This window comes from Vipera berus (genome assembly GCF_964194415.1).
Source record: "Vipera berus genome assembly, chromosome: 2".
NCBI lineage: Eukaryota > Metazoa > Chordata > Lepidosauria > Squamata > Viperidae > Vipera > Vipera berus.
This window is the reverse complement of record NC_138203.1, coordinates 263,621,582-263,645,427: the sequence shown is the minus strand read 5'-3', so window position 1 is coordinate 263,645,427 and position 23,846 is coordinate 263,621,582. Positions and strand designations below refer to the sequence as shown.

At 45.3% G+C, this 23,846-nt stretch overlaps 2 protein-coding genes across 4 annotated transcripts in view; one reads left to right on the top strand and one right to left on the bottom strand.

The window, feature by feature from the left end:
- Nucleotides 1–12,168, bottom strand: part of TADA3 (transcriptional adaptor 3) — a 701,258-nt gene extending 689,090 nt beyond the window's left edge. For 2 of the 3 annotated variants that reach the window (XR_014025446.1, XM_081320137.1), the window contains exons 1-7: nt 11,196–12,168; nt 10,270–10,511; nt 9,528–9,633; nt 7,114–7,255; nt 5,437–5,540; nt 4,598–4,707; nt 315–500 (exon numbers count right to left, since the gene is read on the bottom strand). Coding sequence is in view for 2 of the 3 variants with exons in the window: in XM_081320137.1 (XP_081176263.1) it covers nt 315–500; nt 4,598–4,707; nt 5,437–5,540; nt 7,114–7,255; nt 9,528–9,633; nt 10,270–10,511; nt 11,196–11,513 (1,208 nt within the window). In the remaining variant the exon portion in view is untranslated. The remainder of the gene's footprint in view (nt 1–314; nt 501–4,597; nt 4,708–5,436; nt 5,541–7,113; nt 7,256–9,527; nt 9,634–10,269; nt 10,512–11,195) is intronic. The other variant, XM_081320138.1, reaches the window with a different exon arrangement.
- Nucleotides 12,169–12,562: 394 nt separating this feature from the next.
- ARPC4 (actin related protein 2/3 complex subunit 4) lies at nt 12,563–22,864 on the top strand. Its single transcript, XM_081320188.1, has 6 exons — nt 12,563–12,672; nt 13,412–13,530; nt 17,935–18,046; nt 18,133–18,228; nt 19,448–19,618; nt 21,921–22,864. Exons 1-6 carry the CDS (start codon nt 12,670–12,672, stop codon nt 21,924–21,926), a joined length of 507 nt encoding a protein of 168 aa, XP_081176314.1. The 5' UTR covers nt 12,563–12,669; the 3' UTR covers nt 21,927–22,864.
- The last annotated feature ends 982 nt before the right edge of the window (nt 22,865–23,846 follow it).

The following is a 23,846-nucleotide window of genomic DNA, read 5'->3' as shown; positions in this document are numbered from 1 at the left end:
CGTGATACGTTGCGCCACCATGTCACGTGACATTGCGAGTTTGACACCCCTGATTTAGTGACGGCTCAAAGTTACAAGGGCACTGAAAAAAAGTGACTTACGACTGCAGCACCCGCACACGGTCACGTGATCGAAGTTCGGACACTAGGCAACCGACTCATTTAAACAGCTGCAGTGATTCACTTAACCAGGAAGATTGTTAAAACGGGGCAAAATTCACTTCACAACTTTCTCGCTTAGCCAGAGAAATTTGGGCTCAAGTTGTAAGTCGAGAACAAAGGAGAGGAGGAGCAGACTTGTCGCCTGTATCTCACCTGAGCAGCTCAACTTTCTTGGTCCGGTTGTGTGTGCTTAACGCCTTGAGTTCAGCCTGTCTCTTCCGCAGCTCGGCTAACACTTCGTCCTCCGAGTCCTCGGCCGGTCGGTCCTCTGACTCCAGCAGCCCTTGAGCAATCAGCTCTTCCTTGATGCGGCCTTCAAGAGATTTTGTGTGGGGTACGCTGAAGAGGACAAGACAACAGAAGCAGCCTTACAAGTACGTCCCCGACTTACAACAGTTAATTTACAGACCATTCAAAGTTAGGATGGCCCTGAAGAAAGTGACTTATGACCTTTTTTTTTTTTTTACACTTTGGACCGCTGCAGCATCCGTCAGGTCATGTGATCAAAATTCAGATGCCTGGCAGCCGACTCGTACATATGACGGCTGCCGTGTCCCAGGGGGCCACGGGATCGCCTTTTGTGACCTTCTAACAAGCAAAATCAACGGGGGAAGCCAGATTCACTTAACAAGCACGTTACTAACTCAGCAACTGCAGCGATTCACTTAACGGCTGTGGCAGGAAAGGTCATAAAACAGGGCAAAATTCACTTGACAAATGTTTCACTGAGCAACAGACATTTTGGGCTCAGTTGCTGTTGTTAAGTCAAGGAGTACCTACACTAGGAATCTGGGCATCATACATATTCCGTGTTCCTTAAACACATTTTAACAGCCAGCACGGTTTGTGGGGGGGAAAAGCTCTGGCACAACTTAAAGTTTTCTTCTTTAAGTACCGTATTTTCCGGCGTATAAGACGACTTTTTAACCCATGAAAATCATCTCAAAAGTTGGGGGGTCGTCTTATACGCCCAGTCGTCTTATACGCCGGAAAATCAGCGAGCCCGGGAAGGCACGCCCTCCCCTCTCACTGTGGAGGAAGCAGGGCAGGCTGGCGTCTGGCGGGAGCCGGCAGGGCAGTCCTGCGCACGCGCACGCTCCCCGGCTGTTAAGGAGTGCTCCTTAGCAGCCGGGGAATGCGTGCGTGTGCAGGACTGCCCTGCCGGCTCCCGCCTGACGCTCTTCCCTCTTGAGGCAGCATCCTCAAGTAGCCACTTTAAACAATCTCTATATATTTCCCACACCTATGAAAAGGCTCTTTACAGCATGAATCGGCTTCCAGGCACTTGCCCAGGGCTGCAGGAAAATAAAAATGGTGGTTTACTGAAGGGAAAGGAAGGCTAGTAAATTCCACCAAGCAGCTGAAGTGGGTTTTGGCATTTCCTGGGCAACTTTGGCTATGACATCAACAGTTCTCCCAAAACTGTTCCATCTGTTGGCCCGTATGTTTCCACCTTCTGCAAAGGTCGAGGTTTCCCCCGTCCAGTCATGTCCAGCTCTAGGCATGGTGCTCATCTCTGGGTTTTCTTGGGCCTAGGGAGCCAGCGTCGTCTGAAGACATTTTCCCTGGTTGTGTGGCCAGCGCGGCTATACGCCAAAGGCACAACGCTGAAGTGGTACCTATTTATCTACTTGCGTCTGCATACTTTTTGAAGCGTTGGGTGGACAGAGCTGGGACAAGGAATGGGGAGGCTCACCCCGTTGCGTGGTGCTCAGGTCTCAAATCCGGGCTGTCAAGCTTTCTGACAAGCTCAGTGTCATTAAGCGCCGAGCCACAGAACTTTTCCGGAAATTCACTACCTGAAGGCCAGTATTACTATCCTCTCATTGCCTATTATTATTATTTTTTTTCAAGTATTCTTATCTTTTTATTAAATATAATACCGATTTGTTTTATGTAATTTACTATCATTCCTATGCGCCAACAGTTTTTTGTTCTTCGGTTATTTCCTTGCCCACTTGATTCTTTGTGAGCCTCTGGATGGCAATTCACCAGGACCGGCTGTCGATAAACTGCTTCTTTTGATTTCTTATACGCTCCTGCTTATTTTGTCAGCCACAGCATCTAGTCGACTGTCGGACTTTTGATTTTTTTTTCCAAATATTGTAATCTTTTCTGATGATTGTTGCTTGTCCGAAAAACTTTTAAGCTTGATTACAGCATCCATTGGCTAGTCTGGTTTTATTTCACCATGTCTTGTTTTGGTTTTGGGTTGTTGTTTTTTTTGGATGTCCAAAGTATTTTCAACAATGTTCTGCATAACAATCTAAAACATCTGTTTTTCTTCAGACAGTCTTTCTGAGGGCCGAACTTTCCCAGGCACTTGCTCCAAAAGTAGTGACTTCCAAGCTTGTTTCATGGCTACCGGTCACTATTCCTGTGACTTCCTTTTGGGCTTAGGAAAATAAAAGTCAGCCAGTATTTCATCTTCTGCACTGGGCTTGCATTAGTGCAGCTTTTAAAAAACAGCAAACAGCAGACCAGCTGTTTGTTCTGTTGTCAACAAGAGATTCCATAAACATTCCTTCTATCAACTCATCTGAGGTTGTTAGGGTTTAGTTACCATTTCTATTTAACATGATGTTTTCTATACAGAACTTAAAAGTGACTGTCATCACTTTGAATGAGAGGGGGGGAGGGAGGGGGAGGGAGGGAGAGAGAGAGGGGGAGGGAGGGAGAGGGAGGGAGGGAAAGAGAGGGAGGGAGAGAGGGAGAGGGAGGGAGGGGGGGAGAGGGAGAAGGAGAGGGGGAGGGAGGGAGGGGGAGGGAGAGAGGGAGGGAGGGAGGGAGAAGGAGGGAGAGAGGGAGAAAGGTGGATTGAAAGGGAAGGATGACAGCCTTAGCATACTCCTCTTCATGTTCTGAGCCATTTGTATAGTCCAGGGGTAGGCAACCTCGGCTCTTTTATGACTCATGGACTTCAACTCCCAGAATTCCTGAGTCAGAAATAGCTGACTCAGGAATTCTGGGAGTTGAAGTCCATGAGGTTGCCTACCCCTGGTATAGTCTGTTCTAACTGATATCTGATCATCAGACAAATTCTACCCTGGACAGATGAGGCAGCCTGGCACACCCACGTTTCAAGGACTCTTCACAATTTGCTGTGGTTTGCACAATCAGAAGAATCCTTTATGTGATCAATAAAACCAATGCAGACATTTTGATCTTGAAAGCCGTGATTTCCCCGAATCTAGCCTGTACATCTGAGATTCTCATTCCAGGCATTGTCCAGGTCGTAAAGTCTCGGGTATTATTTTAGCAGAGTTTTGAGAGAAGCGCAATTGTTTAATTCTTTAAGACTGCCCTTTTTTGGTCATGGAATATAAACTGATCTTTTCCAGTCCCTTGGCTACTGCTGTGTTTTCCACAGCTGAATACACACTGTAAGTATCACTTTAACTGCATCACCTGGCAAGGTTTTAAATGGTTAGATCAATCTAGCTGTTACCAGCAAACTTTTTCTGGATTTTTTTTAAACTTCGTTTTTCAGAATTCTGGTTCTAATTCAGTGTTTGTAACTTTGTACGCATCATCAAATGAGGGAGAACAACAATTTCGTGGTTTTTTTCATAGCTTCTTTCTCCAGCTGATCTTTGCCTTGTCTTTTATTTGCCTTATCTGTTTGTTTATTGTGCTTGACTTCATCTCTATGCTTTCCTTAAATGATCTCTTGTCCTTCAGGCTTCACGGTCACCCTCAATTTCTTTGCATTGCTTGTTTCAGTATAACTCCCTGTTTTGCTTGCTCTTCTGTGGAATTTAGCATTTGGCTGGGCAATTTATTCCTCCCTCTGTGTTGCCTTTTCCTTCACAGATTTCCAGCACGGCAGCAGGTTGCCCGTTTTACCTTGTTTAGCTTTAAGGAATATTTTATTTGCTTTAACTTTCACAAACGTCAGTCCCCAAGTTCCTCAGACACCCTGAGCAAATGGAGTCCATCAAATCTGGTCTTTACTTTCGGCGCTTATTCTCCTTGCACACTACCTTTCTTCAGTTACTTAAGTCTAGATTTTTTTCAAAGCCACATAAGACATTTATTTATTTTGCTGCTAATTTAGACAGCCACCCACCCTTAAAAAAAAAAATGACTCAGAGCAACTAAACAAGAAATGTGAAGTAAACCGTCTTAAAAATGTAACAAAACCCTACATATTCCACCAAGGCAACAACCAAAACGAATTACATCAGACAGGAACACCCACTGCCCCGAAGGCCTTACGAAAGGCAGGCAAGTTCGGCGTTCTTTGTATTCCAAGCAAAAAGGGCTCCGTGAAATTCAGCAGGAACTACTTTAAACGGATCTGCTTAGGATTCCACTGACATTCTGTAGTGCTTCCTGAACATGAACGGGACATGAGCATTCAGCTGAACACGAATGGGAGAAATGTTTTAAGGAATGAAATATGTCTTCAAAAAGGAAAGAATTGCTATGCTCACCTGAAGGGCTTGTTCTGGCTCCGAGGGGAAGTGCTGGCACCGTCAATTGCAGAGTCTTTGCCTGCTATCTCAGGAATTGGGGAATCTTCAATGGGGGAGATGATGTTCTCCTAGAGAGAGAGGGGGGTGAGGGAGAGGGAGAGAGGGGGGAGGGAGGGGGGAGATGGAAAGGGGGAGGGAGGGAGGAAGAGGGAAAGGGGGGAGGGAGGGAGGGGGAGAGAGAGAGGGGGGAGGGAGGGGGAGAGAGAGAGGGGGGAGGGCGGGGCAGAGGGAGGAAGAGGGGAGGGAGGGAGAGGGAGGGAGAGGGAAGGAGGGAGGGGGGAGAGAGGGAGAGGGGGGAGGGAGAGAGAGGGAGGAGGTAGGGAGGGGGAGAGAGAAGGAGGGAGGGGGAGGGAGAGAGAGGGGGGAGGGAGGAGGGAGAGGGGGGAGGGAGGGAGGGGGAGAGGGAGGGAGGGAGGGAGGGGGAGAGAGAGAGGGGGGAGGGCGGGGCAGAGGGAGGAAGAGGGGAGGGAGGGAGAGGGAGGGAGGGAGGGGGGAGAGAGGGAGAGGGGGGAGGGAGAGAGGGAGAGGGAGAGAGGGGGGAGGGAGGAGGAGGGAGAGAGGGGGAGGGAGGGGGGAGAGAGGGAGAGGGAGGGAGGGGGGAGGGGGGAGGGAGAGGGGGGAGGGAGGGAGAGGGAGGGAGAGAGAGGGAGGGGGAGAGAGAGAGGGAGAAAGGTAGATTGAAAGGGAAAGGAGCAGAGACCAAAGTACAGCTTTTCAACAGGTCCTCCCCCAGAAAATATGAGCCTGCTGAAGCTGAAGAAGCCAGCTGGTTGTGTTTTTTCCCCCTCATTCCTTACTTCCACAAGTGCCTGCAGAAGGCGCTGGGTGAGAGGTCCAAAAGGGCACCCATCCTCTGGCTGTTCATGCTGGGACTCCGATTTCTTCAGCAAAGCATCAACATCTGGAGGGAACAAAGGAGTAAATGAGAACTAGGAAGGACAAGTCACAACGTCTGTTGCCAAAATGTGTCCCTTTGCGGTGAGCAATTCTGGAATTCCCATCATGCTATTTAAAAAAAAAGAAAATGAAACCAACAGATCGGAAGGGACTGGCTTTATTCTACACACTTAAGTTAATTTTAAGGAACCGACACAGCCGGTTCCAGTCTATAAACCTCTAAGCTCCCGACCTTCGCTCCTTCCGACGCGACCTAAAAACCTATCTGTCTGAGCAATCCGGTCTGGTCTGACGGGTTCTGTTGTAATTATTGTTTTAAGGTAACTTATCTTCTACATTAATGTTTTCAATATCTGTATTTGTGCATTTGATATTTATGTCACTGTTCACCGCCCTGAGTCCTTAGGGAGAAGGGCGGTATACAAATCAAATAAATAAATAAATAATCTCAATCAGGCTTCATTTCAACATCACTGACTGAGGAATTCTTGGAGTTGAAGAACCAGACGCCTTGAAAGTTGCCAAGGTTGAGAAACACTGGTCTAGAGCTAATAAACACATAAAGCAGAGATAAAGCAATCTCTTGATATTTTTTTCCCGTATTTGCTAAATGATAGCTCCCAGAAGCAAGGAGCTGAAGTTACCAATAGGGCTACCAATTTTCACCATTTTTCCTACACAGGTGGTCCTTGGTTAATTACTACTTGTTCAGCAAGCATTTGAACTTTACTACGGCGCCAAATGGGTGGTTCTCATGATCAGTCCTTAAAGTTCCAAAAGTTGTGGTACTCCTGCAATTACACAATCATAAGCCAGGTACAAGGGACGTGGTGGCTCAGTGGGTTAGGACGCTGAGCTTGTCGATCAGAAGGTCGGCAGTTTGGCGGGTCGAATCCCGAGTGCCGCGTAACAGAGTGAGCGCCTGTTACTCGTCCCAGCTTCTGCCAACCTAGCAGTTCGAAAGCACGTAAAAATGCAAGTAGAAAAATAGGGACCACTACAGTGGGAAGGTAACAGCGTTCCGTGCCCCTTTGGTGTCTAGTCATGCCGGCCACATGACCACGGAGACGTCCTCAGACAAGCGCTGGCTCTTCGGCTTTGAAACGGAGATGAGCACCGACCCCTAGAGTTGGAAACGACTAGCATGCATGTGCGGGGGAACCTTTATCTTTACCTTTAAGCCAGGTACTCAGCAACCAGCCTGGATTACCAACTGTTGCAGCAGTTACATAGTCATGATTCGTGACTTTCCCTGACAGCTTTCCACTATCAAAGTCAATGGGGAAGCCTGCAGGAAACTGGAGGTTGTAGTTATGTAAGACCCTTGCTTAATGACCATGCTGATTTGCTTAACGACAATAACTAGGAACTGCCAAGACGGCCATGGCTAAGTGACATGGACATCTGACATCGTAATTTATGGCTATCACTTAACAAATGAAAATTCCACTCCTAACTACTGTTATTAAGTGAGGACTACTCGCAAAGCCTGGGTTCTGCAACTAAACTAGCAGAGCTTTCTAGAAAAAATGGCATCTTCCACTCTGGAAAAGATGTCACAGAATAGCTCAGGATACCTTTAGTGTCCAGTTCGGTCAGAGGTCCCAAGATGCCTTTCTTCTTATCAGCAGTAGCTGCAGCCCGAGCCCCATCTTTCTGCTCTTCCATCAGGTCTTCCTGGGCCCAGCGCTGGGAGTAATGCTTTCCTAAGGGTGGGATCTACAAGGACAGAACAACAAGGCATCAATGAGAGCCAGCTCAGACACCAGAAAGGCAAATATCCCCAAACAATTCAACTGTGTCTCGATACGTACATGTAGCCAAATGCTTTCCCTTTTTCCCTCAGATCTAATTCTAATTGGGCTGTCTCCGTCCAATTCAACTCTTCTTCCTCCCTTCCAAAATTTTCCATTTGAAATGATTACAGCACAATATTCTTATTCCCTAACGGAGCTAAGCAGTTTTACAGCTAAGGTGGGAGAATAAAACCCTTCATTCCCCATCACGGCTCAGAATGTCATTCCATTGTCTGGGTAGATCGAACTTCCTCAAGATAAGCCAGAGAAGATATTAAAAAGAGATAGCTAAAATAAAATGGAACCGGGAAAACATGTTTTCTCCAGACAGGTAGCCTCAAAGATCAGGGCCAAAAGAGTACCAAATGCATTTCTTTCCGCAGCAATCCCACTGTTGCAAACATGGGATAAAATCTCAAGCTTTTCTGACCTGTAACTCTCCTAGTCTTAGGCCCTCAGTTCCACTAATGGAACAAGCAGGGTTCCCTTTATCATTCTACAAGAGAGATTAAGAAGCACTGAGGGGAATGGAAGTGGGAGATAAAAGTTGGACAAGTGACTGTCCCAAATGTGCTTTTTCAAAAGGCAACTGGACTTGAAATGTTTCTCATCCAAGAAGCTTCTTCAGTTCTGACTGAATGGTGGAGGATGGAAGGATTTCTATTCCTTGCAGTCATATGGTCGTTAGCACTCTTTCTGAGAGTCGGTGAGGACACTTGGAGGTTTAGCTGAGCCCTCAGGGTCACCTTTGTTGTTGTTGTTGTTGTTAGTTGCGAAGTCGTGTCCGACCCATCGTGACCCCATGGACAATGTTCCTCCAGGCTTTCCTGTCCTCTACCATCTTCTGGAGTCCATTTAAGCTCATGTCCCCTTCTTCAGTGACTCCATCCAGCCACCTCATTCTCTGTCGTCCCCTTCTTCTCTTGCCCTCAATCTTTCCCAGCATTAGGCTCTTCTCCAGTGAGTCCTTCCTCCTCATTAGGTGGCCAAAGTATTTGAGTTTTAGCTTCAGGATCTGGCCTTCTAAAGAGCAGTCAGGGTTGATCTCCTCCAGGACTGACCAGTTTGATCGCCTTGCAGTCCAAGGGACTCGCAGGAGTCTTCTCCAGCACCATAGTTCAAAGGCTTCAATTCTTTGGCGCTCAGCCTTTCTTATGGTCCAACTTTCACTGCCATACATTGCAACTGGGAAGACCATAGCCTTGACTATACACACTTTTGTTGACAGGGTGATGTCTCTGCTTTTTAGTGTGCTGTCTAGATTTGCCATGGCTTTCCTCCCCAGGAGCAAGCGTCTTTTAATTTCTTGACTACAGTCCCCATCTGCAGTGATCTTGGAGCCCAGGATCACTGGAGCCCAGGGTCACCTGAATAGTGCAAATGGGTGTGGAACCTTTTTTTGGAACTGCTGAAAGGATTGTGTTGGCATATGACACCATCTATCTCCTGTTTACCGTCCTTTCAGCAGTTCCACAACCATTTGCACTATTCAGGCGACCCTGAGGGCACAGATAAACCTCCAAGTGGCCTCATCGACTCTCAGAGAGAGTGCTAACGACCAGATGACTGCAAGGAATAGAAATCCTTCCATCCTCCACCATTCAGTCAGAACTGAAGAAGCTTCTTGGATGAGAAACAAAACCTTTTTCAAGGAAAAACTAAAAGTCCAGCTACCTTTTGAAAAAGCACATTTGGGACAACCATGACCTGGATGACTCAGAATCTCCTTAGACATATGGACAAGAGACTTTTTCTTCAGTTTTGTAAACTGTGGAATTCTTAAAAAGAAAAAGGTTCTTCCCTCCATCCAAATTTGGAAATGCTACTGTTTAAAATTCTTAGAAAAACCTATTGCTTGAGAACAACTAAAAAGCTTTGACTCACAGAAAATATTGGGACAAATCAACAGAACACGCACATTTTAGCAATTACAATTGCCATGAACCTCTAGGTCAGAAATGGCGAATCTGTTGTGCTTCAAATATCGAACTGCAACACTTATTGTCTCTTACTTGGTCTTGCCAATTGGAACTGCCAACAGCCTTTTAGTCCTATGGTTTTACCTGATACAGAGTTTGTCTTAGATCCAAAGTAAGTACCATACAACAGTTTAACATGAGGAATATATGGAGAATTAAGACTCAATCCAAATTTAGGGCAGGTTGAATGAAATGCTTCTGCTTTTTTTTTTTTACCTTGTAGTGTTCAGCTTCATCTTCAGGTGGCTTGAGAAGATCATCTAAGGTTCGAACCTCCTCATTGGTGAGGTCAGCACAGTATGGCTCCACTGAGGCCCAGAATCTATAAACACAAACAGTTAAGAAGGAAACAGAACCATAGTTTAGAAAGATTGCTTATAATAGGCAACACGACAGTACAGTATAAGACAGGCATGTCAAACTCGTGATGTTACGTGACGTTGCGTCACATATCGCAACTTTTCCCCCCATTGCCGGCAATGGGGTGGGCGCGGTTTCGGCATGATGCATCTGGCCCGTGAGTTTGACATGCCTGGTCTAAAATATCACATTAAAATCTGGATTACCAAGAAGCTAGAATCTTTCCTAGTCGGCACAAGCAGTACACAGCCTTTCCCAGTCAAGAGCCTCGGATTCAAGTCATATTGAGATTGGGGATTATGGGAATTGAAGAGCAACATGTGGAGAGCCCAGAGCACTTAGTCTGATAGTGCAGTCCATGTAATGAGGGCCAATAAATTGCCAGATATTATTAAGACAAGGGATGGCAAACTGGGGGGGGCGATATGTTTAGCGGCCCCATTTTTTTTCCTGCCACCTCTTTTGAATATAAGGCTGGAGGCTGCCCATTCCTGCTGTAACTATTTACTGAACTATGCACCTATTCCTTCTTTGTGCTTCATAATGTTGATACTTATGGTGATAATGGACAAGATGATAGCAATCACTTTCATATTACCTGTTAGGTGCATCATTTTTAGGAATACGGGGCACATCAATTGGATCATCTGAGAATTCATACTCTTGAATTTTAGGCTGCAGGTTCTTGGATTTGGGCCGTCCTGGAGTGCTGTGGCTTCCTTTCACATCTAGCTTCTGCTTCTTGAGCTTGCTATGTTTGATAGAAGGACCCACCTCATGGTCCTTGCCAATTTTCAGAAATCGTCTGTCTCCTTTCTTGTCTTGCCAGTCTGTCAAGATCTGATGAGAATAAAAAAAAGGTAGATTAAAAAAGGGTAGATTAAAAGGTCACATAGCAAGGTACCTATATCTGTCTTGGAAAGAGGAATCGGCAAAGAGGTTCATTGGCAGAACTGCTGCATTACGGAATTCTTACTAACATCACAAGAGCCCTGATGGAACAGAACAATAGTTTGCCTATAATTCTGTGTTTTGTGTGGTTGAGCCAAATGCACATGGGATGCATGCTACCAAACTAGGTAACATCATCAGTGCTAGACTAGACTTGCACTGATGGTGTTAACCTAATTAGGTAATGAAACATCTGCAAGAAAGCAACCAAGCTCAGAGGCACCAAGGGCCCCACAGTTCAAATCTGAGCTACAATTGTTCTTTTCTGTCACCATTTGGGAAGCTAACTCCTCAGCTAACTGTGACACAACATCCTCCAGCACCAACATAAGGACACAATCCCGAGCCAGATGTGACCTTTATCTAAAGACTACACTAGTTTAGCTTTTCTAAATAGTTTAGAAAAATGGAGTCAAATGCCATCTAGATAACAGACTTCACTATATTCTTGCTTTCTGAAAATGACTCGTCTTTCACAGATGTAAGGACTTTGTGTGATCAATTAAATAAAGAACAGTAACTGCAAGACTCAAGCTGAAAGGCCTTTCTATGAGGGCTCGATTACCATCTGACCTGGGTTTCAGTCTCCAGCACCCGAAGTCGGCGGCTTGCAGATGACAGCAATGTTTCAAGCTCTAACTGTAGCGTGTCAAGCTCTTCAATGCCTATACCATCATCTTCAGAACGGGCCAGTACTGCCGTATAGCGTGGGCACACTTTGAGATGGTCCACAGACTTGAAATCATGGAATTGAAGGGGACAATCTTTCAGTTCAGACATGGTGTTGCTGGGCCTGGGGAAAAAAAAAGAAAAAAAGAAAGAAAACATGACAGATGCAAGCATGTAAAGAGCGACATTAACAATTTTGCAGAACCGATGAGGGAATGACATTACGTTATCCTAAGCAAAAAAAATCTTACCCTACATAAATCCTGGAGACAAGCAGCTCTTCACTGCCAGGAATCTTGCTGAGGTGGAGTTATTATCATTGCAGGCACCGTTGAACTGGGAAGAATCCATAGAGTGGAAAAACAAAAGTTATTTCAAAACAAAGGGCAATCAGAAAGGAAGGGCTGATAGGGCAATGCAGGCTGACAAGGTAGCTACTGCAGACGAGATTATGGAAGTGAACCACCTGCGGAGGGAAGGCGAAGACCAAAAAAAAAAAGAGGAATTTGAGGGAATTCTCTGCCCAGCGAGAACGATGTCCCAAGTAACGAGGATGGGGGGGAATTGGAGCCTGATGGTGCTTAGAAAAGGGTACAGGAAGCTAAGATCTATGGACGGTGGAGAAACAAATGATGAATGAGGGGGGGAAAAAACAAGCCAGGAGGGGGCGCTGGAGAAAAACGGGGGGGGGGATTATTGGGGGAGTTTCCGGTTCTAGAAGCTCCTTCCGGGTTACACCCATTCGGAGGTCGCCAGGAAGGGTAGAGTGGCGCCGCGTATTCCCCGGAGATGCCGAAGTCGGGCGCGAGAAAGACTCCCAGCCGCCATAGCGGCGAGAAGGAGGGTGAAGGGAAGAGTATCTCGACGAAGTCTCCCTCCAAAATCTCTCTGCCCAGAGACTTCCGCCCCTTCCGCCTCAGCGCTCGAGCCTTGTCATTGGCCACACGCTCCCCTCCTTACTTCACCCTCATTGGCTACAAACCAACTCCTGGCTTTTGACTTGCCTTCTTTTGACCCCACCCAGGCCCTCTCCTCATTTCCATATATGGAGGCAGGGAGGGCGGGTCGTACCATACTCACCGAAAAACGGGGGGGAGGGGGAGGAAAATGAATTTGCCTCTGTTCCTGCCTGAAGATATCTCGAACTCCCTCGCTGCCGTAATGGGGAAAAAAAAACCCTTTATCCGCCGCCTGGTGCGTTAATACCTCAAAAAAGAAATGAATGAGGGTTAGGATCCCGCGCACTCACCCGAGGACACGTGGTGGAACGGGCCAGCCAGTCCGGAAGCGGCGGTCTTCTTTGGCGGAGGCCACTTCCGCTTCCGTTTTCTGGACCAGGTCTCGGGGGGGTGCAGCCGCCGCTGGTCTCTTAGCTGCCATGGTGAGTGGGCGGGGGGCTTCGGAGGGATGCCGGCCCTGGGGGTGGGGTGGGGTGGGGTGGGGGGGCAAAGGCGAGAGAGGGAGGGGCAGAAGGCAAGGTTTGGGCGGGAAGGGAGAGCGGGGCCGACGCGGTGGAGGCCTGCATGGAAAAAGGACGCTGGGCTGGAGAGCGGGTCAGTAGCTTGGCAGGATGGGAGCGGGGGAGAGGCGAGATCGAAGCCCGGATCGCTGGGTCCTGCAGGGGATCCGAGGCAGCCTTGGTGGAGCAGTGGGCTAATGCCTCCTTAAGTAACACCAGCTGCCTGCAATTAGTGCAGGTTCGCATCCCACCAGGCTCAAGGTTGACTCAGCCTTCCATCCTTCCCAGGTAGGTAAAATGAGGACCCAGATTGTTGGGGGCAATTAAGCTGACTTTGTAATAATGCCGCTTGGGGTGTGTGTGTGTGAAAAGCCCTAATGAGCAGGCATATACATAGAATGAAGGCTACTGCTAAGTTTGTAAGCCGCCCTGAGTCTTCGGAGAAGGGTGGGATATAAATGGAATTAAAATAAATAAATAAAATAAAACCTGGAAAGGACGCCCGCCTCTGTGGTTTTTGGGAAGCCCTGACGTCAGAGAGAGAGAGAGGGTAAGGGGGGGGAGGCAGGCTGCTGCTCCACGGGGGGGGGGAGGGGGCGGATTTTAAGGATCTCCCAAATTCCTGATCTCTGCTTTTTTTCCCCCCCTCTCCTTACTACAGACAGCCACTCTGCGCCCTTATCTCAATGCGGTGCGTGCCACCCTGCAGGCTGCCTTGTGCCTGGAGAACTTCTCCTCCCAGGTGGTGGAGCGGCACAACAAACCCGAGGTGGAAGTCAGGTTTGTGCGTGGAGGTTAAGATGGAGACAGACGGGCGTTTTCTGTGTTCGATGCAGGGGACGTTGATTATCTGCCCCCAAAGTCGTTTTCCGTTCCTAGTGGCCGTATAGATTTCCTCTATGACGATCGATTCTTATCCTGTTCTTTCGTGTCTCTCAGTGGTGCACCCGTTGCCCCTAAGAGCCTTGGTGGAGCAGTGGGCTGATGCCTCCTTAAGTAACACCAGCTGCCTGCAATTAGTGCAGGTTCGCATCCCACCAGGCTCAAGGTTGACTCAGCCTTCCATCCTTCCGAGGTAGGTAAAATGAGGACCCAGATTGTTGGGGGCAATAAGCTGACTTTGTAATAATGCCGCTTGGGGTGTGTATGAAAGCCCTAACAAGCAGGCATATACATAGAATGAAGGCTACTGCTAAGCTTGTAAGCCGCCCTGAGTCTTCGGAGAAGGGCGGGATATAAATGTAATAAAAAATAAAATAAATAAATATGAACTGAATCCATCCACCTTGCTGTTGGTCCTGACCTCTTCTTCTCTTTCCTTGCACCCTTTCCCAGCATTGCGGCCTTTTGCAGAGAGTAGTTGGTCTTAACATAATGTGCCCCGAAAGTTTTATCAGGCCTTGTCAGGTATAGCTTTCCCTTCCTTCAGAAATTGGATTTAGAAAAAGGCTTTTAAAATAAGAATATTTGCTCTAATTTATTAAAGCAGCAAATGCTAACCTAAAGGGCAGTTGATGGCAAAGCTATTTGAAGATGTTTTGATTTTATTTAAAGCTATTTGATAGCTATTTAAGGCTACTAAAGATAAAGAATAGAATAGAGCTGGAAGGGACCTTGGAGGTCTTCTAGTCCAGCCCTCTGCTCAAGCAGGAGAACCTATATCATCTCAGACAAGTGACTGTCTAGTCTCTTCTTAAAAACCTGCAGTGATGGGGCACCCACGATTTCTGGAGGCAAGCTGTTCCACTGGTTAATTGTCCTCGCTGTTAGGAAGTTTCTCCTTAATTCGAGGTTGCTTCTCTCTGATCAGTTGAAAAGTAGCTTGGTCTAATAGTTAAGTCACCAGGCTAGAAACCAAGAGACTGTGAGTTCTAGCTCCACCTTAGGCATGACAGCTGGCTGGGTGACTTTGGACCAGTCACACACACTGGGCCTAACCCACATCACAGGGTTGTTGTGGTGGGGAAAAAACGGAGGAGAAAAGAGTATTGGGCATGTTGGCTGCCCTGAGTTATTTAAAAAGATAGGATATAAATGTATAGACAATAGATCGACAGAAACTTGATGGCATGCCAAATTGTGAAAACAGCATGGAGGTGTCAGAATGAATGACACGTCCTATAAATTGTCATGAAACCAGAAAAGGAATATTCAATTAATTTGTTGGACTAAGTTTTTAGTAAAAAGAATCTGCACATCTTTCACTTCTGTTTTCTTGTCCTACACCAGGGGTGTCAAACTCAATTTCATTGAGGGCCACATCAGCATTGTGATTGCCCTCAGGGGGCCAGGTGGGCGTGGCTGGAGTGCATATGGCCTACTGGGTGGGCGTGGCCAGCTCTACATCATTGGCATCAAGGGTGCCTATGGGGGCCTGGGCAGGAGTGGGACAGATCTGGGGGTCTCTGGCAGAAGGAGGGTCTCTGGGCCAGGGCCAAGGCAGTGGGGGCCGTTCCCTCACTGTTTCCAGGATGGCTTTGGGGGCCACATGAAACCACTTCGTGGGCCGGATCCGGCCCCCAGGCCTTGTATTTGGCATATCTGTCCTACACTTTCTGAGGTTTCCCATAGTATTGTCTCACACAAACACACAATCATACCCCCCAAAAAAGTGCTTCTGGAAATTTTAAAAGCTTTTTATTCAGTCTTTTGAACTTTAGAGTCAGTTGGTTCAGCAATAAAGTTGTAATATTTTGCTTCTGTTTATGGTCTGCTTCATTTTATGGCTGCAATAGCTTTCAACCTAATGTTCCTGGTTTATATATTATTATATATTATACTGTTATGTTGTGATACTGCTTCATACCACTACTTAATTCGAAATTTGTGATTCTTAAATAGACCTTTAGTTCCTGTGCAGCCACAGGTCATGAATGGTTGCTGCTGGTGTAAAATGTCTTACAAGCTTCCACATTTCCTTCTCACCTTCCTCAGCGTTGCCTTTATTTCTTTTTGCAAGTATTGTATGTTTCTTTATGCATTACTTGGCACTTAAAAACAACAACACTGAACTCTTATTACAATTTTCTCAGCTCTGTCTTGCCTTTTCCTACATTGAATGTATGGATTCTTGTGTGTTACGTTTTAAAAGATATAACAGTGTTTTATGTGACATAAAAATGTTAGTTTTACATCCATCTGATGAAGTCTAGTCTACATGCATCACATGATAAGTCTTAGTGAATATTGGATTCACTAGTTTCTCCTGCAATAAGTTCAGCTAACAAATTATGGACTGTACCATTTATGGGTTGTTTCCATTCTGGTTCGACACACATTAATTCATTAGATGTCTAGATAACTAAAATGTATCTGAGGTGGTTATCAAATTTCAAACATTGTGCCATGTGATACAGTGATGGTTATCAGTATATTCACAATAGTTGTAGACCAAGTTTCAGAATATGAATTGCTATAGGACACAAGAGAGTGTTAGGGATCCATTTTTTGCTTGGGGGTTTCCCATATAGTGTGGCCTCAGTAGAAATAATATACCGCATGGTTCTCATCTTTCAGAACGTTTATATTCTTAAGTTGACAAGAGATAAATATTAGAAGGAATCGGTGTAAAAAATCCTCCTGTATAAATCTAGAGTATTCTTGCTGCTTTGCTGTTGGATCTGAAGTGATATACTGTATGTGCTGCAGAAACAACAGGTTTTTTTTACTAGCTCAATCTCCATTCCATCCCACCCCCATACCTTATTGTACTTACTTAATGTCTTGAAGTGGATCATATTGCTGTCTAGGTCCACCTTGCTTACATTTGTTGCCAGGTGTATTTCCTTTCAATGATCAATTGAGGCCTTTTAGCCCTGCACAACCCTGACCCTAATCCCTCCCCAATTAGCATAAAACAGTTGCTCTGTGTTGGCTCCTAGCCAGTCCCATCCTGGGACTCCATAGATTTCACCTGCAGACCGTTCATCAAAACAATCTTGTAGCATCTCTTTTCTGACATATACAGTATATTAGTTATAAGCTCTATTAAGAAAAAGAGTACAGTGAAGGCGGCCTATAGTTCAGTGGGCAAAGCCCTTCCTTAAAAAAACCAAATCGCTGAATGGAGCTATGGCCTGATTTAATAGATGAGAGCAGTGGACTCCTGGAGGTCCACAATGTCATCAGAGACCCCTGGAGGTCCACAATGTCATCAGACAGGGTTGTCCAAGGGTTGAAGAAATGTTATGATTCAAATCTTACATCTTGGGGGTTCGTGGTCATGGTCATTGGCCATAAAGGGTATTTAAAGAGAGTCTAATGAAGAAAAGGTTGAGAACCACTGGACAAGAGCTTTATTTTTTATGATTCATTATTATCCTCCGTCTTTTTGAAACTCGGTTCATAAAGATAATTTAGGCATCTGGTTAGCTATATGTCTGTTGCAATAGTTTTCTGTAGAATTTTGTTAATTAAGTGTTGTAAGGATAAACTTTGTTTTCATCAATTTTAGTTGGTTGGTGGAAGTTTTCATTAAATTCTCTGCTTTTCCCAAGATCTCCTTTGGCTTTTGCCAATTTTCTTTCCATAGCTATTTCTGTGGCCTTGTTTGATAGCCAGTCTTGTTTCTATCCTTCTGGCTCTTGTTATATGCTTCCTACTTCCATCACTTTACAATCATTTTAACTTCTTACCTCAATTCTTCATCTTCTCTATATATAGGTCCAGGTCTTTAAATCTGTCTCTAGCCTGAATCTTGCATTGTTCTGGAATGGGTTCTAGGTTATACCTCATTAGGATTTTATCTTTTCTAGTTTTTTCCAATCTAATGTATACTCTGATTAGTAGGTCATGGTCTGATCCACAGTCAGCATCTGGAGTGTTTTAAAATTCAGCATAGAGCTTTGCTTCCTGTTGCTATGTAAGATGTTGTGTGTATTTGATTGTGGAGTTATTTGGAGCTGTCCAGGTATAAAGCCATCTCTTCTGTTGCTGAGATAATGTGTTAAGCAACACACAGCCCATTTTACCTACAGCAGCCTGTCAGCCATCGTTCTGCATCACTGTTGATTCTTGGTGTAATTTTCCAAGCAAGAAGCACATTTGATGATTGTGGGTTTGGAAATATAATGAGTGGGATGAGGACTGGTTATGAGGGTATGTTAAAATATACCCAGAGGCTGGAACGTATGGGTCCCTGTATTGCCCAATCTCTGATGCAAAAATGTCTTTGTGGGTTTGCAGAAGCAGCAAAGAACTCCTCTTGCAGCCTGTGATCATTAGCAGGAATGAGAAAGAGAAAGTCTTAATTGAAGGTTCTATCAACTCTGTACGAGTTAGCATTGCGGTCAAACAGGTAAGCCACCATGTGTTAATAGGTGAGGTGCTCACTGCAGCTCATCCTGGAGAGAATGCTCATGGATTCCTATTTTCCTTTGGCAGGCTGATGAGATTGAGAAAATTCTGTGTCACAAATTTATGCGGTTCATGATGATGAGAGCAGAAAATTTCTTCATTTTACGTCGGAAACCAGTTGAGGTGGGAAATATGGAGTCACTGTTGTTTTAAGTGTGTGTGATTCTGTTGACAGTAGTGGTAGTACCAACGCGTACCGACTTATTTCACATCTTAAGCTTTCCAGCAGGCATAAAATTTCAGTGTGCCTCTTATCTTTAAGACAGATTTAAATCAATAACAATAACAATCTCTTTTCACAAAATCAAATAACATGACTTTATTAGACTGCTTTTATCTCTGATTTGGTCTGTTTAACCGTGGGTGAATTGTGTGAGACTTGGTTTTTCTCCTAGCTGTCAAGATAATGTCTACTTTTTTTATACATATACTTGGAAAAACTAGATTGAGGCTGAATACAAGTAACTAAACTAAATAAATAATAAATAAATCGGTTTCCCGATACTCCCATGTAACACCTCTACTCCGTGAGCTGCATTGGCTTCCGGTTGCCCTCCGGGTGAAATTCAAGGTGCTGGTTATCACCTATAAAGCCCTACATGGCCTGGGTCCGGGATATCTGAGGGAACACCTGCTGCCGGCATCAAATACCCTTCGCCCAGTGCGCTCCCACAGGGAGGGTCTGCTCAGGGTCCCGCCGGTAAGAGACTGCCGGCGGGTGACACCCAGGGATAGGGCCTTCTCGGTGGGAGCGCCTGCCCTCTGGAACCAGCTGCCGGTGGAGCTGAGGACTGCCCCCGACCTTCGATCATTCCGCCGGGGCCTGAAGACCTGGCTCTTCGAGCTCTCGGGCCCAGACTGAGGAGGAATTTTTAATTTGGGGTTCTTTTTAACTGACTACAGGGTTAATTTAATATTTTTTAATTTGGTTCTTAATTTTTGTATTTTGGATTTTTAATTCCCTGTAAACCGCCCTGAGTCCTCAGGGAATAGGGCGGTATATAAATATAACTAAATAAATAAATAAATAAATAAATAAATAAATATCTGCATAATTGGTAATGTTCCCTTATCATTGCACAGTCTATTTTTTCTGTTCCCTTGATTCTTTTTCAACTGTTGGACTTACTATGCAGGAAGCATAGACCAATTTTGAATATTAATATGGCACAACTTCTTATGCACAATATCAGGTCTTTAGATCCCAACCACCGCCACCCCCCCTCAAAAAAAAAAACTAGATTATTTTTGTCTATTCTGAATCAATATTCAACAGTATAGAAAAAATGATGGCTGAGTCTTGGTTTCACTTATGCTAATAATTTGCTATGGTTTTTTTTAGGGCTATGACATCAGCTTCTTGATCACAAATTTCCATACAGAGCAGATGTACAAGCACAAGCTGGTGGACTTTGTCATTCATTTTATGGAGGAAATTGACAAAGAAGTCAGTGAAATGAAGCTGTCGGTCAATGCTAGGGCCCGCCTTGTGGCAGAAGAGTTCCTTAAAAATGTAAGGGCTTATTTAGACATCTTATAGGAAAGAGATCAAAATAGCACGTCAAAAGTCACCAGTCTCTTGTGGCTGTTTATTAGGCAGGGCTTATTAGAATTATTAAAGTGGGAAAGATGGGAGTCGTGGCCTTTTAAAACCTTTAGAATTAAGAAGGCCTTTATTCCCAGTGTTATCTGTGAGCTTGGGAGTCCCTAATTTCAAATCCCTCATCTGTAAGGCTTATCACACAGCCTGAAACGAATAGTTTTGTGTACTGATTTACCATCAGGATTTATTTATTACAGGATGAAAAAGTAGTGTTACATAAATGAGTTGGAAAGTGTGGTACATTGTAGAAAAGAGCTCTAGTGGGACTCAAATTGTCCCTTGTAGAACGCTATGCTCAGTGTGATATGAATGTAATGAAGTGCTATGAACACTAAATGCAAAGGCTTCAGGGGGGGGAGGACAGTAAAACGGGAGGCGTATTTTATTCCATTACAACATTCAGAGCAATTTGAGTCTTGCTCATAAGGTAGTTATTTGAAACTGCATTCTGCAAACCCCAGGGTCCTATGAGAACTTGATGGAGAGACTAAAGACAACAAAGAAGATTTGCTCAAACACAGGGCACCCATAGTTATTTTTCTAATATACTGTAACAGGCAACCTTGAGAAACAGGAGGAAGGGCTGTTACCAAGACAGTAGTCAGACAATAGGATCCTGAGTCTGCGACAAAACTGTAACTTGAGAAAATGTCTCAAACCAAACTCACCTTAGTTCTCACAAAGGCAGAGGGAAGGAGAGTAGAAACACAGATTTGCAAAGTTTTGTTACCATAATCTTATTGGCCTGCATGACTTTGGCTTCCTAGATTGGTGTACCCTGAATGACTGACGCAGGCAGGTAGTTCTCTACTAATGACCGGTTGTTTAACAACGGATCCAAAAAAAAAGGACTTATAACCTGGTTTTGAAGTTCTGATGTTTGGATCCCTCCGCAGTCATGTGGTCAAACATCTGATGCTGGGCAACACAGCTGCATCTACAGCCATTTTCAGCTTCCTGGGGTCATGTGACCATGTTTTAGGACAGTTTTGCTGAATACTAGCCCTTCAGAATGCAGAATGCAGCGGCGCGAGTTGTGATGGGGGTTTCCCGATACTCCCATATAACACCTCTACTCCGCGAGCTGCATTGGCTTCCGGTTGCCCTCCGGGTGAGATTCAAGGTGCTGGTGATGACCTATAAAGCCCTAAATGGCATGGGTCTGGGATATTTGAGGGAACACCTGCTGCTGGCATCAAGTTCCCTTCGTCCTGTGCGCTCGCACAGGGAGGGCCTTCTCAGGGGGCCGCCGGTAAAAGACTGCCGGCGGATAACACCCAGGGGGAGGGCCTTCTCTGTGGGTGCGCCTGCCCTCTGGAACCAGCTGCCCGTGAAGCTCAGGACTGCCCCCGACCTTCGTTCATTTCGCCGGGACCTGAAGACCTGGCTCTTTGAGCTTTCCGGCCCAGGCTGAGAGTTTTAGTTTTAATTGGGGTTTTTATATTTTTTCAGGGATTGAATTTAATCTTTTTAATTGTTTTTTAACTTTTGTATTGATTTTTTTTAATTCACCTTGTAAACTGCCCTGAGTCCTACGGGAAAGGGCAGTATATAAATTCAATAAAAATTCAAATTCAAATTCTGGTTTTGAGCAAAACCACACCAATATGCGAACCGTTGGTCCGCTTAGCAACTGCGGCAGTTATTTAACGACCACAGCAATTCATTTGAAGACTGCCGCAAAAAGGTCCTAAAATGAATCGGTCACGTGGCTGACCTATTAAATGACCTTTAAGACATACAACCACAACGGACAGGCCCCATTATGGCTGTACGTTGAGGACTGCCTGTACTACGGAAAGAGTAGGCCTTGTTCTCCCATGAAGAGACACCATGGCGACCGTTTTGCGGATTGCGGTTCGAGCATTTATTTTTTGGAACAAGTTGGAAAAAGTTGGAAAAAAAAACCCTGCTCCAGGACAGGGGTCTCCAACCTTGGCAACTTTAAGACTTGTGGACTTCAACTCCCAGAATTCCTCAGCCAGCCCTGAGGAATTCTGGGAGTTGAAGTCCACAAGTCTTAAAAGTTGCCACGGTTGGGGACCTCTGTGAGTACTGTCCTAAAACCTGCAGTGATGATGCTGTGGGCGCCTGTGTGTGTGTCTGTGTGAGAGAGGACATTGATGGTATTTGCTTTGGTTAATTTGTATTGCATGAGTAATATAATTAATATAAGTTTGAATTAATCGATTTCTTTTTGTTCCCTTCCCAGTTCTAGACCAAGGGCTGGACTCCACAGCTTTGCTTTCTCATTCTCTCTGCCCGGCTCCCTTAGGGCGGCTACAGAGAGGCCACAGCTCAGGAGTGCAATGAGAAGCGGCTAGATCTGCCAGGGCTGCCTCAGCTGTCCAGCGTTCTCGCCAGTGTGCCCGGGGTCGGGAGGGGAGGGGAGGGTGCTTTTTAATATTTTTGAAACGAAATTGTGCTCGTACAAGATTGTGTTGACTTGATATTCTTTTTTCTTTTTCTTTTTTTAAATCCACGATCACTTGCTGTAATTTGTCTCCCTTGAATGTACTAGTGGAGAAGGTGGGATCGGTTGCTCTGGCAACCCTCTGCAGGAGTTGCTAGGGGAGTTCCAGTTCAGTTCAGCGATGTGCATACAAAGATTGCCTGCAATCGCTGACAAAAAAAATAAATAAATCTTGCCATTTTCTGTGCTGCGGGGGACCAGAAGAAGAGAGAGAGAGACACGGACCCTGTCTGTCATTTGACAAATCGATGGCCAGTCTTGGAGCCTTTTGTGCAGAGGTGATTACTGGATTACCTTGGTCCATCTTCCTAGTGATGTATAAGGGTCACGATGGCAGGCAAGGTGGGTGTTGTTAAACCGCAACCCTTTTGTGCCAAGTCACTCCACAAACTGGAGAAAGTGCTCTTCCCCATCCACCTTCCCCATTCCCATAGGAATCAGAGCATTCTGAACACTGCACTGCCTCCTTAATTCTACCCTGGGCTTCCCTTTCCATACACCTGTGCCAGAAGGAACTGTGGGGGGAGGGGGGGGAGGGAGGGGGGCCAGGCCAGGCATCAGCTGAATGGGACGGAGCTGGAATCTGTAACTTGTTTCTTTTTGCTATGGCACTTGCTGTATCTTTCTTACTTTAACCTATTAAAGCCTTTTTGTCTTTTGCCTCCCGAAGTAAGGATTCTTGTCTAGCTTTACTGGGGTTTCTTAAGCATTTCCATCTCGCCCCAAAGGTGCTTTTCCGAAAGGCAGCTAAAACTTTTGTGATTTCCCCCCCCTCTGAAGACGTTTTACTTCTCATCCAAGAAGCTTCTTCGGTTCTGTGAGTTAGAACTGCAGAAGCTTCTTGGGTGAGAAATGAAATGTTTTCAAATAAAAAACTTAAGCCCAGTTGCCTTTTGGAAAAAGCACCTTTGAGACAACCATGAACTGGATGGCTGAGAATCTCCATGGACTTTTCCATCTTGACAAGCTGGCTGGGAAGGGGTTTTGAATTTCTAGTTGCATCACAATGACCCAATAGGCCACAAAGGGAGGAATGCAAAGTTATGTTGGCATTTTTGTAACTTATTCTTTTTCCCTTGCTCAAAGAAAGCAAATCAATTCTATAGACTTTTTCACTGTTGATACATTAGTTTAGTTTTCTCGGCCTGCCAGCATGCAGTGACACTTTGTGCTATGGCTTCAAAAGTATGATACCTGTTGTTTGCATTTACTGTAAATAGTTTTAAACAACGAAATAACTTAAGTTATTGGCGAAGCTCTGAGTAGCAAGTAGTTGATCCCTTCCTCGCCTCATTCTTGAAGACAAAAGATACAAATAAAAATCAACAAACTTCAAACTTTTCTCTCCAGCACTATTCCCCCACCCAAAGGCCTCTGTTGTCTTGTCAAATTATAAAAGGAATGGGTTTAAACTAGGGGTGTCAAACTGTCGGCCCATGGGCCAGTTGCATCATACAGTAGTGAAACTGCACCCACCCCATTGCCAGCAATGGCAAAAAAAGGATACATCGCGTCACGTGACATTGTGAGTTTGACACCCCTGGTTTAAACTATTCCCTTTCTTTACATAAAAAGTGACCTTGGTGATTCCTCAGTTCAACTGCTATTGCAGTTTACAAATACATTGTTATCAGCAAAAAAGAAGGCGAGGGTTATTTTGATCTG